At 39.6% G+C, this 17,154-nt stretch overlaps 3 protein-coding genes across 4 annotated transcripts; all 3 read right to left on the reverse strand.

Moving 5' to 3' along the window:
- Positions 1 to 2,784: 2,784 nt before the first annotated feature.
- and1 (actinodin1) lies at positions 2,785 to 8,910 on the reverse strand. Its single transcript, XM_026363858.1, has 6 exons — positions 8,838 to 8,910; positions 6,448 to 6,492; positions 6,142 to 6,287; positions 4,494 to 4,901; positions 3,924 to 4,175; positions 2,785 to 3,792 (listed from the first exon to the last, which is right to left on the reverse strand). The coding sequence occupies exons 1-6, from the start codon at positions 8,908 to 8,910 to the stop codon at positions 2,785 to 2,787; spliced, it is 1,932 nt and encodes a 643-aa protein (XP_026219643.1).
- Positions 8,911 to 11,585: 2,675 nt separating this feature from the next.
- Positions 11,586 to 14,777, reverse strand: cops9 (COP9 signalosome subunit 9). Its single transcript, XM_026361400.1, has 3 exons — positions 14,601 to 14,777; positions 13,819 to 13,891; positions 11,586 to 12,116 (listed from the first exon to the last, which is right to left on the reverse strand). The coding sequence occupies exons 1-3, from the start codon at positions 14,661 to 14,663 to the stop codon at positions 12,079 to 12,081; spliced, it is 174 nt and encodes a 57-aa protein (XP_026217185.1). The 5' UTR covers positions 14,664 to 14,777; the 3' UTR covers positions 11,586 to 12,078.
- Positions 14,778 to 15,279: 502 nt separating this feature from the next.
- On the reverse strand, positions 15,280 to 16,995 carry otos (otospiralin). 2 transcript variants are annotated; one of them, XM_026363630.1, is made up of 4 exons: positions 16,924 to 16,995; positions 16,688 to 16,754; positions 16,206 to 16,229; positions 15,280 to 15,777 (listed from the first exon to the last, which is right to left on the reverse strand). In XM_026363630.1, the coding sequence occupies exons 2-4, from the start codon at positions 16,743 to 16,745 to the stop codon at positions 15,590 to 15,592; spliced, it is 270 nt and encodes an 89-aa protein (XP_026219415.1). In that variant the 5' UTR covers positions 16,746 to 16,754; positions 16,924 to 16,995; the 3' UTR covers positions 15,280 to 15,589. The 2 variants fall into 2 exon arrangements, with proteins under 2 accessions (XP_026219415.1, XP_026219416.1); XM_026363631.1 differs by having other exon boundaries at positions 16,688 to 16,751; positions 16,924 to 16,989.
- Between the last annotated feature and the right edge of the window lie 159 nt (positions 16,996 to 17,154).

A 17,154-nucleotide genomic window follows, 5' to 3' on the forward strand; every position in this document is an offset into this window, starting at 1 on the left:
TGTGTGCAGCTGATGCAAATCACTTTATTATATGTTTATTTTGACACAATATTCAGACCTTACTCCATATAACAAACAAACAAAATTAACAAAACATATTTTAATACAGTGTCATATTATATTTAGATTATATGGTAAAAAAAAAAAACAAACTTTAGCATTTTCAAGAATATAGCTGTATAGTTGTTTTGATGAACACTGTAATTTTTATTATAACTAAAATATGAACAGAATTTAGCGAGAAAGTCACATTAGAGATGTAGTCACAGCTTTCTCAAGTCTCGATTTCATTGGCTACAGTATTTGTCAGTCTTCAGAAATCAAAGCATATGATTGGTTGGCATGAAGACGGTAGCGATTGCTATGATTGGCCTAGTCGCTCGCTGATTGGTCAATTATTGAGGGAGACAATTAAACGCTTGATTACAAAATGGCGACAACAATGTTTTGTTACCTTTGCGTTGAGTGTAGCTACTTATCTAACCAGCAAAACTGAAGTGAGTAGTAAACAACTGTGGATTTATAAACGTCAACATTGTAGGACTAATGTGAACGGCTTGAATCCATTTGCGTCGTTGGCCTGTTGCTGTGTCTCCACAGACAGAGGAAAGGTAAGAAACAGCTGTTTCTCTGTCTGTGCTCTCTTGTTGAAACATAACCATCTGATATCGCTGTCATATTAGTGTCTTAAAGTATCTTAAAGTGTTTTACAACCTTGCAATCGGTTGTTTATATTTTAAAGGCTTGTTTATACTTTAAAAGTAGATTGTGAATGAATGAATGAAAAACAACAACAAAAAACGTTTAACAAACAAATGAAAACATCAGATCTTTAGGAACCTGTGAGGACTGTAGTGTCAATGAGAACAAAATGACTTGATAAAACTGATCATTAGGCCTTGGGTAGAACAACAGTTATTGCACATCCCCCAAACAGTTAACCCTATTATTGAAAACACTTATTTTTCTCCTGTTCGCTAACACATCTATTTAATTTCCTTTTAAAACATTTACCCATTTCAATCAGGTTTCTAAGCACTAGAATGTCCCCGTCATGTAAGAAGCTGTCAAAACCTTTGAATCTTTAGTTGCTTGGACTTTGTTTTTGTTTTTTTGTTTTTTTCTTTGTCTTTATCTCAACTGCCTTAAAGGTTGGCCTGGCATTTTTGCACCCACTCTGTCAGATAATGAAATACATGAATTTCTTCCTAAAAGATGTTATTTACTTCCTCTTACTTGTAGTCTAGACTTAATCTCTAGTGAATAGAAAGCTGGCATTGAGGACAGTCCTTTGGCCTGCACATGGTCCTTGGTAAAGAGTCCATTCACACCCTCACTTAGAGACTGGTCCTTTTCAGTGTGGCTACTACTTGCTCCTAACACTTCGCTACAATTTAAGTAAAAGTTGATCTAATGTATTCCTAACAATTCATATTCACAGAGGCCATGAATTAAAAAAACAAAGAGCATATGATCTCTTTACCCTCAACCTCATCTTCACCCTTAAACCATACCTCTTGCAATCAGTATTTTTGTTTCCCAGTTACATCTTGAGACAATATAGCAAGATAACTGTTGTGGATTCTTTCGAAAGTCAGAAGTTTTCCATCTGTGTTAACACAGAAAGAGCTTCCCCCTGGACTTGTGAATGACTACTGCTGTTAATGTGTTTGAGAGCTGTTGGATCAATATAGCAAGTCCATTACTCTTTGTTGCCCTCCCCATGTTGCGTCTGTTTGGAGGAAGCCAATAGAACCAGTGAGATCAAGTCAGAGGTGAGCACAGGGTCAAGGAAACACCTTTTAAAAAACCAAGCTATGAGCTCATTGATGAGCGGAGTTGAAGTGTTGTTTCCCTTTGCTAACAAAGAAGCCAACAGCCTTCTTCTTTTTGGGAATTACAGTTTCATCTAAATCACAGGTAGTCCAACATTTTTTTGCAGGGGGCAAATATTTTACATATACTTGTCATGGCTGAGAGTGAAATCACACAGGCACAATGGTTAGGGTTAGGCTAAATATTTGCACGTCATATAATTTCAGGACAGGCTGTGAAGCTGGGTTTGTGTTTAAATTGTATTCAGAATAAACATTAAAAGCAGCAGCAGCATCCCCCAGCCCCCCCATGGAGCTTTGCTGTTGTCAGGAAGGTGTGAGGCAGTGCTTGTGCTTGGACCAATGCATGGGAACTCCAGTGGAGTCTCAAGCTCAGAAGAACCACTTGAGTGGCGGGGGGAAACGTATTTGTCTGTGTGTGACACAGCTTTAGTTTTGGATGTGGGTGAGAGACTGGTAGAGTTTAGTGCAAAAATGTAAATAAAAGAAAAATAAAAAAATAAAATGCTAAAACAGCTTTCTAGAGCTTTTTATTAAGACATTCATTGGAGAAAAAATGACATAATCCATCACTATCAAAAAGCAACAAACAATTTTAAAATGCATAGATACAGAAGCGAAGCTGAGCAAAGAGTTGTCATTACACATTCGAGTGGACTGAGGAGGGTTGAGGTGGAAAAAGCAATAGGCCAAAGCAGAAGACATCTGAAGCAGCTAAAAAGATGAAAACATTTGCTGGAGCACCCTTGAATTTCTGAGCGTCCTGCTACAGCTGGAAGCTATGTGTGCATGTACATGATGTATTTGCTCATTGGGTCCATAGACTTCTCATGTCCCATATCTGGTCCAGTTTGGACTAGTTGTGCATGGCGTGAGGCAATCAAGGGCTAAACTACAAGAACGCATGGGACTGTGTATTCATGTCCATCTGTATGCATGTGTATTATGCTTATTTCTTGCGGTAGTCATCTGCATAAGCTCTGTGATCATCCTGACCCGAATACTGATCGCCATAGCGCCTCAGTATGTCCTGCAGGCTGGGCATACCTTGTGAGAGTGGCTGGTAAGACATATGAGGCTCCTCCTGGCCACTCTGGTAGGGCTCTGCCTCATACTGATCCTGTTCCTGCTGTTCTTGCTGCTGTTCGCTCTCTGTTGCCTCCTGGTTGTGGTCCTCCCTGGCATGATGCCCAGGCTGGGCCTCGGTGTGGGCCTGCTGAGGCTCAAAGCGACGTAAACGGCAGTCACGGTCGTACTCTGGGTCACAGTGTGGGTTGGATGGCTCCAGGACTCCGTTTCGTGTGCCATCAGCATTCAGGTGGGGTTCGTAGGCCTCGGCAGGGAAGGGTACGCGACGGTGAACCCCAGAGCGGGGCTCGTTGGGTTTTACAGGGTAGCATTCACGATCATAACCAATAAAGCAATCATAGCCCTCTTTGGTTTTACCTGGGGGGCCCAGAGGATGGTGTTCCTCCCGGGCAGGCTCCTCATAGCTGGGATAGGAAAAAGGAAATTGTTGCCTGGGGGTGGGAGGACCACGGCGATTCATGGCAGCGGAGAAAGGATCATTAGGGTTGGATTCTGGAGTGGCCTCTGTGTGTGGAGCATATGGATCATTACCTTGAGCTTGGGCCATGTATTGGCGCAGAATGGCATGTAGGTCTTTAGCTGGAGGAGAAGCTGGGGCACTAGCCTGGCGGTACATTGCATAAGGATCAGTGACTCTGTTAGCATTAGCATTAGCATAAGCATCCCTAAACATGGCATAGGGGTCGTTGTACTGCTCAGCAGCAGGAGGAGGAGCACGAATGGCAGCAGCCCCATCCATCTCCTCATTTTTGTATGCCTCTGGAGGAGTGGCAAATTTTGTGGCAGTTAGAGGATTGCAGCCTTCTTCAAAAATAGGGTTGCAGGATCCAGGGCCAGCAGGGGCAGGGGGGTTAGGGGCACGGGTTGCCTGTTTGAACACATCACAGTAGAACCAAATTAGTGTGTGTAAATTAATGCTTAGGTGAAATAAAAAATATACAAAAACAAAAGGCAATTGGTGAAGTCTGCTTGAGTGTATACATTTATATTAAAACGTACCGCGAGAGAGGCAGCATATGCACAGAAGGGGTCCCGTGGATCACAGTTAGGGTACTGCAGGTAGAGACCAGAGGGGGCTTTCTGTACTAGCTTGGCTTTGCAGGAGGGGTCTTTCTTGGGGTCACAGCCGAGGTGGGCATAGGAAGGCAGGGGCCCAGCAGAAGGAGAATACCCATAGGCTGCTCTCAGGTGGTACTGCAGACACGCGACATCATCACTAGAGCAGATACGCAGCAGCTCAGACTTCTGCTCCTAAAGCATCAAAAACAAAGGCAGAGATGCTAACAGGATGTCAATGAGGCTAGAGCAACTACTTCATAATTTAGTTTAAATCGAATATCTTTCAACATATTTATTTAATCTAACTTTTGTATTTTTATAGAAAAAAAGAAATCCACTTAAAAATGTGTGCAGTCAGAGGTTCACCCTATATGAAGTAAGGCTGAAATTTCTCAAATATTGTATGACTCTGTAAGTACAAGTACAACCTTTACTTCCAGAATGAGTTTACTGTACATGTTTTAGTAATTTCAAGTATTTTGTTATAAACCTAACTGTCTGAAAGCATACCTTGGAAAGGAAAGGCACTACAGAAGGAGAGAAGTAGTGGTATCCAGACTGTGCCTCTTTTGCTGGGGCAGAAGAGCGGACGTACAGAGGGGCTGGGGCTTTGGCTGGTGCTGGAGCAGGAGTGGCAGCAGGGAGCACCAGGGGCAAGTAGGGGCTTTTACCTTGGACTAAAGCAGCATACAGACAGTAAGCATCCTTGGTGGGATCACAGGTTTTTATTGGTGCTGCTTTGGGGGCCTCAGGTTTGGGCCTGTTCGTATAGGAAGCCACACAATTAGGGTCGTCAGAATCAGCACAGGACTTGTAGATGTCCCCCAGGTGGCTCAGGTAGGCTTTGTATGAGCGTCGTCCCTCAGCGCGGTTCTTGTTCTGGAGGTAGGCCAGATAAATGCGGTCCATCTCCTGAACCTGAGAAGTGTGGAAGGGAGGGTTTAATAGGGAGTTGATTTAGTTCTAGTTTTTGCAAATATGAACACATCGGCATATTGCTTTGACACTAAGTTATGACTTGAGTCAGTTTGCGTAACCATTAGCCTGAATCTCTGCTCGTCAAAAGTTGTCAGATTGGCCTCAGAATACCACCACCTGTGTCAGTTCGTTCCAGCGATTACTTTTTTCTGAAGATCTGACCAAAGACAGATCTTTGGTCTAGTTGGGCAACGGAGCTGTACTTTAGTTATACTGTGCATTTTCTTACTAAAGACTTTGAACTGAAAACTCAATGACAAAGTCAGGCAGTAGTAATGAGAGCCATTTCAGTTAACGAACTGTTAATGCACAAAACTGTAAGGTTTTGCAACTGCAAATGCAATATTTTTTTTCCAATAAAATTTGTTTGTTACAATTTAAATATAGCTTTTTATTCTTATTTTCAATGTTCATTGACTATTCACTGTCTGGAGTCTGTCAGACAGAGCAAACCTAAAACAGAAACACATTTACATTAACATTTACATTTAGTCATTTAGCAGACGCTTTTATCCAAAGCGACTTACAAGCTATCGAAAAAGTGTTTCTGTTTCAAGAGATGTGAGAACGAAAGAGTAGAAAACTTTTTATTATTATTATTTCTTTTTAATTTAAGTGCAAAGGAAGATGCGGAAGAGTTCTGTTTTCAGCAGTTTTTTAAAGATTGCAAGAGAGGTGGCTGAGCGTGCAGAGATGGGCAGCTCATTCCACCATCGTGGGATCACTGAGCTGAACAGTTTTCCTTCGTGTCGACTGTGTGGTGCTGGTACCACCAGACGACGTTCCCTGGTTGAGCGCAGTGGACTTCAACATTTGTTTATATATAATATTCAAATTTGTTATCAGATGTTGCAAGTTTACCTGATATCATGCAGCCCTACTATTATTTTGCCTTATTTCGTATTCCCTAATCTTTTGAGTGTTGTGTAGAGTAGGCAGCGGTGGAAGAAGTACTCGGATCCTTAACCGCATTAAAGTACTGAATTAAAGGCAGTACATCCCATATAATCATCTGACCCACTGTTAATAATAAAATCTGAATTAAAGAAGCTTTAGAATTTTATTGGACACCTCTGAAATTGGAAACTATTAAAACCTTCATGGGTAAATTATTATTATTATTATTATTATTAATAAATAAATAAATAAATAAATAAATAAATAAATAAATAAAACTTACTGCCTCTTGGTTGCCATTGTCAGTGAAGAACTTATACCATCCCCAGAAGTCAGAGTGCTGTTTGTACCAGCTGATGTTCCTGCGGTTGCGGATCAGTTTCCTTTGTAATGCTGCAGCAGCTGCCCTCTCCTGGATACTTTCACCTGCTGTGGGCCAGGAAAGCAAAAGGAGAAGCCTTGCTGATCCTGGATTTTATACCCACTTGGACACCAAATTCAAGGACTTTCAAATGACTTCTAAAGTTTACAGCATGACACTCCTACATATATACTACATATGCTAAGAGGGAAAAAAAAGCATGTTTACCATCTCTTTTGGCCTTTTGAACAATTGGTCCAGCAGACAGAAATGCTGCAAAGACGAACAGAGAAACAAAAACATGTAAAATTAGCTGAAGTCAAGATTAAGTTCTGGAAATTTCTTACTTTATGTATTCTAATGTTTAAAATGTGTAATCCATATTTGATAATATAAAGTTAAACCACAAACGCAGGCAGCACACACAGGTAATTGGCTCTGCCTGAAGCAATGGTGACTGCAGCTCTTTGTAGATTTTATAGGTGGGCCTGTAACAGCAAACTCCATGCTGCGTTTTCAAAGAGCTTTGTGTGCCTGTGTGAGTCTGTGCGCGATCACATGCACTGTGTGTATGTACATTCGTGCACTGTTTGAACCCATGCTGCTTAGGGAACAGCGGATTCAGGTTGGCTCCAGGTTTCTTTCCATCTCCACAGGAAAAAGGTGTTAATGCCTTACAGACAGAGGATAAAGAAGAGCTGAGCAGACGACAGCTTTAAAAGAGACCCAGAGGGCATAATTTAGGGATACATGGCGCATGTCACAACTGGGGGAAAAACATCAATCTCCTGATTAAAATAGAGTTTTGATTAGCTTTGGTGAAGTAATCAAGTAGATGTGATGTGCACTGTAGCATGTAAGGACCCAGAAGAAGGGCAACAGGCAAAGAAAAAAGTGAAGGTGGCTCAAGGTGATGGAGCGATGTGGTAGTGGAGGAGGGCGGTGGGCTAAAAGATGCTGCCTCAGTCATTGCATCCGGTGTACTGTTTTTTTACGAGCCTGTAAAATAGTGACTGGCACATCTGGAAACACCATAGCTTTAAGAGGGCAGAGGAGGAGGTGATGCTGACAGGTACTAATTTTTTACAGGCCCAGAAATGATGAAAGAAACTCCTTCTACTACTGTTTTTCTTTTAACCATTAGACAGTGCAATTTAAAAAAAATATATATCAAAGGGAAAGCAAAAAGCAAAGTGAAAACAGGTGGTGAAGGAGCAACCTGTAATATAGATGATAAATAACCAGACTGTTACAGGGCAAGAATAAAACACACAAAGACAGTTTGAGTTGCAGCCACTACTATCAAATGTTAACATGATGTGAGACCTTTAGTGTTCAGACTGAGGGTAGCTTTCACAATCTCTGCCTTGACAGCTTTACCGTGTACAGTAGATTATGAAGCTGTATCATCATTGAGAACATTCAGTGCCAACTTGAGAAGAGACAACCAAAAACATGATGACAAAATAGTGTGTAGAGTATGTCAAACAAGTAGGTTTGAGAATGATAAAAGTAATTTGCATATTTTGAAGAACAAACTCGTTTTACTTCATTACTTTTATGAAGAGCTACTAGTTATATAATAACTAATAGTTGCTAGTTACTGTAAAGATCAATGTCTTACATGCAATGTATAATCTACTGATTATATGTTTTAACATTTGATGTACTTCTACTACATGAAATAGTCGAGCAGATTTACGTTTTACAAAAGATTTTCTAAATAGTGTAGCATGCACAGCTGACACTGAGGTGGTTGTACTGTCTTAGTACAGTATTTTTATTACTGATATTTTACCTTTTACTTTTAGTAAGATTCTGGAGGAAAAACATTTGAACATGTCTGCCAGTTCTCAATGTAGGAACTCAGAAATTAGTTTTCCTATAGTTTGTATTGGGTAATTTGAGTGTATTAGTCATTTTGGGATCTTATTAAATTGCAGTGATTTTGACTGGAATTAAAAGCCCCACTAGATGTAAAAAGGAAAAAAAAACATTATGGCTGTGTCTGTGCTAACATTAACAGATTCATCCATTTTCTTAACCACGTGTCCTCTTGAGGGTTGCGGGAGACAGACAGACAAACATTCACACCTATTGGCAATTTAGAGTTACCAATTACCTTAACATTCATGTCTTTGGTCAGTGTGAGGAAGCTGGAGTACCCAGAGAAAACCCCACGCAGACACGGGCAGAACATGCACACAGAAACAGAACTCCACATAGAAAGACACACGGTGGGTGTCTGACCTTCTGCATTCGAACCTGGGTCCTTCATGCTGTGATGCAACAGTTCTAACCACTGTGCTACCCCCACCTTAACAGATAATACTTTTATAATCATTTTTCATCAATGCATCACCATTAGAATCACTAATGATTTGTACAGTGACCTAATAAAGAAAAATAAAGCTTTACGAACATGAAACTTTAGTTGGGTATTTGGGGGTTTGGACTCTTCTAGTCATTATGTACAATAAATAAAGACAAGGAAAATCATTAGTTATAGTCATAATCATTAGTTGCAGCCTGAAATTTATTTATCAGATGGTATAAAAAATATTTAAAATTAACTCCAATGTATTTTTTCCATTTTATTGTTCCCACGGTGTACTCACCAGGTAGCAGCATCAGCGCCAGCAGAGCAGTGATGAACACACCAGAGAAACTATTTCTCCTTTGTCCCTCCATGACTTGATCTCTTCTTCTCCAGCTTTTACCAAACACACACGTTTCCAGTGAACAGAGTGTACATGTTTTTGATTAGTTACAGTAATTTCAACTAGAAAAAAAAATCTACAACATGGAAGTAATTTCACTGCAGATTAATTGGCTTAAATGTTTTTTTCTTTTTACCTGCAAATCTAATAAATCACTGCTAGAAGATGTTAGGTTTCCACCTTTAGTGATAACCTGAGACCTTAGACCAAAGACCCAGTGCTAGATTTCTCATAGAGAACTGGTGATGGCTTTAAGCAAGCATGCTGCCACAAGGCTGCTGGGCTGGGACAAAGCGACAGAGCCAGGTATTTCTTAGCAGTCAAACTTGACTTCCACTTGAACTTGAAACCCGGTAAGAACCTACGTCTACCAAAGTAAACATATTCAGTAGAAGTGCTGTGTTTAACGCCTTACCTGTAGTTATCTTGTCGCCGTGTCTGTCTGTAGATCCAGATGTGGACTTAAATGAGGCCGAATGGCCAGATGACTCCGTCCACCTGGGCTCAAACACAAAGTGTGTGTGAGAGATGGAGATTCCTGGTTCACCCTGTCCCTGCTGCCCTTCAGACAAACTGCCCCAACAAAGGGATCCGCCAAGGTTTTAAATGGAGTCTGTCATCTCTGACACGCAAACACACACAAGTATTTATTAACACACACACACACACACAGGGCAGCTTAGGGGGTCGAGGGCCACCTCAACAAAGGGGCTGATTGGCCAGATCTTTCAGGAAGTTTCAGCCAATCAGAGATACTGTAATTAAAGACTGGAGAAAAGAGAAGGTGGGAGGGCTTGAAGTAGAGATTGAGATGTGGAGAAATGGGGTAATAGGTTGCCTAGCTGATGTGGCGTTATGTTTTTAAAGTTTTCTAGCACTTTATATTTGGAGTTACATTTAGGGCTATAATCAGTCTCTGGACCTGCTTTTAGGATCTAAAGGTACTTTCCAAGCAACAAACAAAGGAATAGAAGGGAAAAAACATCAGGAAATAATGAAGGGAGCTGAGGTGCCACATAAGCACTTTCAGAGACCACAATGAGGGCCAAACCACAACTTCTGTCTAAACCTGAACACACACATACGACAGCTGGTCTACACATGAGGAATTTGATAATCTACAGTTTCCTCCTCAGTTTAACTGTGTTCAGGCATGCCAGCCTAGTAAGACACACACGCATGAACATACAGCAATTTTAGTGGGTCATATAGCTGTGATGTATGATGCAGTATCAGCACATCTGACTGGATACGCCTGTAATTTAATTATGACGCTCAGTAGTCTTATGAGGATTGTGCCCAGGCCAGCCTCTGAGGAGATTTTATTAGTTTATGGAGAAATTTAGATTTTTACTTTAAAAGAAAAACATAGCAAAAGTAATTTAACCCAAAGAAAATCATGTTTTATGAGGACTAAATTTGATTTTGAACAATATTTCATTGTACTTTAGAGAAAGGATGCATTTATTCTATTATTTTAGTCTTCTGGAAGGTGGCTGTTGCATGAACATTGATACTTCTGCTAGTGTTTATTAAAGCATAGCGACGTAACCTCTTTATGTTCATATTTTATGTGCATTGTAGCACATTATTATACTAGAGTCCAAATACATGGTGCACTTCTAAAATAGTCATTATTTAGAGTAGTTTTTACTGACAGCAACATCTTTTTATGAAGACTCCATCTCCTGTGTTAGGATTAGGCATAAACATTCATACGTGGAAGCTGGCTAGTCTGACCACAGTGTGTACTTACTAGCTCCACTTGACTAGTTGGGGTTAAAGGCTTTGCAGAAGATGTTGACAGGGGAAGGTGTGTGTGTGTGTGTGCGTGTGTGCGCAATATAAGCTCCTGAAATGTTGTTTGTTGAAAAAAATGACTCATGACTAAGAAACTCAGAAACCAAGCTAATCGGTGACTTGATTACATTTATCAACCAACTGCAATCAAATTTTGATTTAATATTGCTTAAATTAGAATTTGTACACACATATATTGTTGATCTCCAGCTGAGCCCTGCTTACTGTAAACCAGTCTAATGCAACAGAAAATGTGAAATAAGTTACGTTTTTTTCAGATACTACACTACCACACAGTGTTTGTGGTAGCAGTTTGGGGTGACTGTTTCATTACAGTGCCCCATTAAACACCCGATAGCATTGTAAAAGTGTAAGAAAGGCTGAAATGGCATTTAGCATGTGATTTTATGCCAGATCTGGGCTCGGGACTGGCATGAGGGTCCGCCTTTGGTGGCTGGGTGGAGCCGCACCTGGTGGGGTGGGATGTGAACCCTATTGTATCTCAACACAATGCGCTACCACTGAGCCACCAGGCCTCCTCATTTATGGATGTAATTTCTTTTTTATATTAATTATTAATATAAATTCTTTGGATGGTAACCACTGACTCTAAACCGACTTTTCTGTTTCTTATAATTTCTCCTTTCATTTATCTTTTATCATTGAGCTCTTATATCTTGGGTGCACCTCCATCAGCTCAGGGAAAAGTCACAAATTAAGACATTAAAGTTTAATCTGTTGTTAAAGCTTCACAATTCTTCTGGCAAAATATTAGAAGACAGCTGAGGCAGATAAAACATTGCAGTATCCCCTTTTTATATCTGATTATAGATTTTTTTTTTTTTCCCCTACTATTGCTATTCTGATGGAAAACTATTTTACCACCACAATCTGTACCTTCGCACTTTATTTGTTTTTTTTGTTTTTTTTCCAGCATTTGCACATTTTTTACAGCCCCTTTCCTGTCCCATCATGCCCCAACTCAACATTTAGTGGCCATGTTAACACTGTACCTCGTATATAATTACGTTTGCTAACAGGTGTTTCACCGAGCTCACAAACCTACAATCCGGCCCAGAAGCAGATTTAAACATGACAAGAGCAAAACCATACTCATAATTTTCTCTAAAGCTGGAATGTAAGGGATTCTCAGAATTCACAGACATCTGGTTCACCTTGATAGCTTCTTTTGTAAAAACAAAGACTTTATTTCAATATCATGTTCAGTAACACGTAGGAGGGGGCTGTACAACTGAGAGAGAACCTGTAGTCAGAATAAGCCCATTTTCAAGATTCCCTTTTCTATATACATGTTTACAGAATCCTGCTGATGCTGTGGTCACTGCAGGTCATCGTCATCAAACAGGTCTTCAAAGTCTGCACACAAAAGAGAGAAAGATGCAAGGTTAAAAGAAAAGAAACAAAGGCAGAGCTGGAGAGAGCACTGTTACAGTTAGTTCAGCTGTTACCCCAAACCAGCACATGTACATCAGTGAGTGGCTAAGACTATAGAGGACTTTGTCTCTTTTCACTGAAATAGAGTAAAAACTTGGTTAAGTTTGGCTCAGTCACTGTTAAATTTAAAGTTTTTCTGTTGTGTGGTTCATGCATTTACTGCAGCGGGACTCTGTATAAAGATAAATGGGGCAAAGGCACATTATCCTGTCTATAACACCACGGTACGACTGTGTGATTAAGCAGTTCAACAGAGACCATAAGTGCGACAGAGAGCGAGCAGAGAAATAATCCTTCTGATCACCTCACATAGTAGCTATATTCATTTCAAAATTTGGCCTGTGGGCAAAGAAGGTTTGGACCCTGCCATTCAAGGGGTTGTAGGCGCCAACTGATTTGAAGTATTTTATGTGGTCATCTTTTTAGACCATGTGTATGTGCATCCTTTTCCAAATGAGGCATGGCGTTAAAGAACTTTAAGGGGATACATGATTAACATGAAGTACGCTTATGGGGCTCAAATCCCTGTTAGCACTGCAAGCTAGGACGTGCCAGTGTTCAATGACTGTCAGTTTTACCAGTGCTAACAAGGAGTGTGTGTAAAGCAGCTGACTGGCGAGGTGTCCTGCTGAGTTGCAGTCTGACAGCATCTATAAACTCACTTTAGCATCCTCCTCCTCTCCCTTTTCTTCTCTTTTTCCTTTCATTCCCTGCTTTTTAACAGTCACCTCTTTTCTTTCTAGGTCATGTGTTACTGAGCCTAAATTGTTTTGCCTGCAGCGAACACCGCAAAACAGAAAACAGATTAGCTTCATTTTTTTGTGAACACTCTCTGTGTGTATATGCGCTTGTGTGTAAAGTGGTTTTTACAGGGGAACAACAGGATTTTTGAGGGTACATTTTGTTCAACAGAAAATCCATGAATGTGTTTACACCAAAATTAGTGTGTCAGTATTGTGGTTTCTCCCCTACAACTTATATTAATGAAACAATATTGGAATTTTTTTTTAATATATTTAAGTTGGTAGAGACAACTTTTTAGTGATATGTTGGTGTCATCTTTTTTTTTTTTTTTTAACTAGTTGGGGATTGACTTAAGTATACCTACATGTATTTGAGCAGCTTTGTTTAGAGCAACTTTAGATGAAGGGTAGCTATTTAAGTTTCTCTTTCAGTGGAGTGTTGTTGTTGTTTTAGTTGTCCCCACGTGTAACTAGATACTGTGTTAGAGGCATTTACTTCTTAAGTTCCCATTTCTCAAATAGTCAAATCCAATTTTTTTTATAAAAGGTAACACAAATTCAGGTCACAAGTTAAAACAAAAAAGGATCATTAAAGGGACAAAGGAATGTAGCTTTGATCATTTTAAGTTCAGTTATTATACAAATTAGGCAATTCATGCTCATAATTGAGACTAGTTGTCCAACTAAATTAAAGGTAACTTAAAAATATTTCTATAAAGAGAAACTTCTTGTCATTTCTTTAATATTTTCTTGAGCTGTGGACAGTACTTTTTCTAGTATAGTCAAGTGCTGCTGGCATTATCTAAAAAACGATGACTAAAATCACACATAGTAGAATGTTTCCAGAAAAGAGGTTGATGATGTAGGAAACAGTCTCCTACCATTGAAGAAATCTGAGTGCACTGCTTTTTCGTTGGCTGCCAGGTCCATTAGCAGGCCACTGCTGCCTCCTGCCTGTTAACACAAAACAGTACAACTAGTTTCATTGAAGCGCACACACACACACACACACACTACATTATACTGAATTTAAGTAATAAGTAATGAACAAGCTACAGCTGTGGATTGATTTGGAATAATAATAATGATCAATTAGTTAGTTTTCAAGCCCACATTAACATTTATAAACGTGCTAGTTCCACATTTTGAAATGAAAGTATTTTATTTGGTTTCACCCAGATGCCCAGACTCTGTGCAGTGTGTAGCAGATGTAGTATAACCAGACAGTATACTTAGATGTTCTCACTAAAGGTAAATATAGTTCACGTTACCTCAGTTTTTCTTGTTTTTCTTTACTCTTCAAATCTATTTCATAATGCTGTTTCACCAAGACAAAATCTTGTCTTTTTGGCAATCAGAGTTTCTGATTAGGCCGATTGAAGTGTATAGTATAGTTGTGAATTAAGACGGCGTTTCTCTATCTACTATAACATTTTAATCTATCACTAAACCAAATGAGGTGAAGGGGCACTGTAAACCTTTTTAGATAATCCTTCGACACGGTTTAATGCAGCAGTAGTTACTTTAATTAGTATATTATTCCGATTTTGCTACTTAACATTTTCAACCTGACGTTAACGACTGGTTAGCTGTGTTGTAACGCTACGGAGCTAACTCACATTAGCCAGTGATTGAGTGATTATGTTGTTTTAACCACACTAACCTCGTCTAAATCCACGTACGGACCCGCTCCTTCAGGAAACATCTCATCCACTGCAGGCTTCATCCTGTTTAAGTGCAGTTCAACAGTTGCTTAGTTTCTAAGATGTTGAACCTTTGTTTGCGGTAGTTAGCCAGGTTAGCTTGTCGGCACTCGTAAACAAAACCACTGTGTGCAACATGAAATTGGGCTCGGCTCACTCTGTCGCCTTATCACCTTTGTTCCGCTCTGTATTGGAACGCAGTTTTCACCACAACTGTTAAGGAAATCAGTTTTAGTAAACATAATAAAAGATTGGAATATTTTTTAACATTATTCATTAGGTCAGTGAAATGTCAGTGTCAGAGTAAATCCACTCTTTCTATAATAATGTAAATGATACATAATTCACAACATTGATAGTTACACTATTTAAAACACATCACCAGCAAACTACAGTAAATATAGTCACAAAATATACGTGATAGAATTATTGGAAGTTAAAATAACTTTGACAATGCCTGTACATTTTGATGATATTATTTGATGTTTTTTTTTTTTTTTTGTAGTATTAAGATTATTTTAGAAAGACAGTGTAGGCTAAGTTGAGACATTTCTATGAACCATTTAACTAACAAGAGAATCGATAAATTCAAGTACATTAAGAATGGTTAAAAAAACAAAACATAGGCTATATACATCATTACACTTTTGTGATACGTTTTATTTGTGGCACATTGCATGAAGACATTAGACATCCTGCTACAGGGTTAGTTACTCTAAGTTTATATTCTGTATTTATGCCAATACTAGATACTGAGATAAACATGCCAAAAAAAATAGGGAAACAAGGATGTTTGCTGTCCCCCCCTATTTTTATTGATTTATTTTTTTTAAATCTAATGTTCTATTCTGATATATTCTCCCTACTGTTAAACTAAATGCATTTTTTATTTATTCTTATATCTTAATAGCTTCCTTCCTGCCCTTGTCCTTCCCTTTCTGCCTCCCTCTCAGTGTTCATGTCCCTCATTGGTCTCATATCCCAGGGTGTCTCCGATGGGCTGGTGGGCGTAGAAGGCCCTGGCTAACTCATTGATGTGGTTGTAGGCACCAATTGATTTGAAGTATTCAACGTAGTTCCAGAAGTCGGAGGTGGAGTAGGGCCAGTAGGGAACAGCCGGTGGTTCGTCGTATGGTACTATAACACACACAGCAAGTTAGAGAGGAACAGAGGACAAGTAGTAAAGTCATTTAGACCAGTGCTCCTGCCCTCTCTAAAGCTGCGAAATGTTCAGGTTCATTAGTTCAATCAGTCAATTGCACATTCCTCAGATTTCATTTCTCTTCGGGGAGGAGTTCTCCACTCAGCAGAATATAAACAATACATTTAATTTAAAATATGCAGCATGTGCTGTGACAGTAAAACATCTGGGTCTACTGTGGATCCTGCTGTAATAAGCCTTTATGATTAATTTCTAAATCGTACGATCGTACAGTTCAGAAATTCCAAATTTAAAAAGTCCGTAGGTCTGTTATACAGGCTACAAAATGTGATTGTCACCCATTTATCAAAATGTTTACTGTGAGCATACTTTATGCAATAGAGAACAAAGCTTATTTGCGTACCTCCTTCTGGGATGACCCTAGCATCTGTGAAGAAGAGACAGGAAGAGAAAAAAAATTAACAAAATATTCTAAGACTTTCCACTCACAAAGAGAGGATTCAGGGCCGGAAAACTGCAAACTGAGCTTTCTCCCAGAGGACGGCAGGATACCTGCTCCCTCCTCAAATATTATTGCTGACCATTCACACTCACATACTAAATCATGAGGAATTCAGTCACACAGAGGCGTCTTTGTACACATGCAGTCACCTAAAACAAAAGCTTCCCTATCAGCACTGCAACATCTGGGAGAGTCACACATCACTCAACTATTTTCATCAACATGCTCGTAGCAAACTTGGTCTATACTTGATCATAACTTAATCCCAACATGATTGCACTGTGTAAATAAACTAAACCTCAAGTACAGCACGTTAACTACTTGTAAAAAAAAAAGATTTGTATACAGACGTATGAGTTACAGACTCAAAAAGAGAAACTTACCACTGAGATGACAGACAAATAGGCAGAGGAGAACACTGAGCAAAACCAGCTGTTTCATCTTGGCCTACTAAATGAACAAAAATACCCGTCACACCATATACAGCAACATAACTATGCTCTTCACCGTTTCTTCAACTGAAATAAATGTATATCAGCTCTGATATGTAGTAGCAGCCTTTTCCTTTTTAGCTTTTCACAAAGCTCTGAGAATAAAATCAAGTTCTGCAGATGTTTACCTGTAAATGGTTTGGGAAGCCGTGCCGAGAGAAGCTGCTGTTCCTCTGCTGGTTCACTGTGGTGTGTGTGTGGGGCTCAGTGGAGGTAAAGCCAGTGGACCTCCACTTGTGCACACACAGCCAAGCCTTGCCCAGATTATACTCTATTTAGCAAAGCGTTTGGTATTTCCAGGTGGAAAAATCTGTCCCTACACATGGTTTTTGTCTGTAGGTGCACTTGAGCTAGAAGAA

This window comes from Anabas testudineus, chromosome 2 (genome assembly GCF_900324465.2).
Source record: "Anabas testudineus chromosome 2, fAnaTes1.2, whole genome shotgun sequence".
NCBI lineage: Eukaryota > Metazoa > Chordata > Actinopteri > Anabantiformes > Anabantidae > Anabas > Anabas testudineus.

Coding starts and splice junctions, on each gene's coding strand:
- cops9 (XM_026361400.1), bottom strand. CDS start 14,663: ATGAAGCCTGCAGTGGATGAGATGTTTCCTGAAGGAGCGGGTCCGTAC. Junction 13,892..14,600: donor CGTACGTGGATTTAGACGAG/GTTAGTGTGGTT, acceptor TTGTGTTAACAG/GCAGGAGGCAGCAGTGGCCT. Junction 12,117..13,818: donor GCACTCAGATTTCTTCAATG/GTAGGAGACTGT, acceptor TTTTGTGTGCAG/ACTTTGAAGACCTGTTTGAT.
- otos (XM_026363630.1), bottom strand. CDS start 16,745: ATGAAACAGCTGGTTTTGCTCAGTGTTCTCCTCTGCCTATTTGTCTGT. Junction 16,230..16,687: donor ATTTGTCTGTCATCTCAGTG/GTAAGTTTCTCT, acceptor TCTTCTTCACAG/ATGCTAGGGTCATCCCAGAA. Junction 15,778..16,205: donor TAGGGTCATCCCAGAAGGAG/GTACGCAAATAA, acceptor TGTGTGTTATAG/TACCATACGACGAACCACCG.
- and1 (XM_026363858.1), bottom strand. CDS start 8,910: ATGGAGGGACAAAGGAGAAATAGTTTCTCTGGTGTGTTCATCACTGCT. Junction 6,288..6,447: donor TCAAAAGGCCAAAAGAGATG/GTAAACATGCTT, acceptor CCTGGCCCACAG/CAGGTGAAAGTATCCAGGAG. Junction 4,902..6,141: donor ACAATGGCAACCAAGAGGCA/GTAAGTTTTATT, acceptor CACACTTCTCAG/GTTCAGGAGATGGACCGCAT.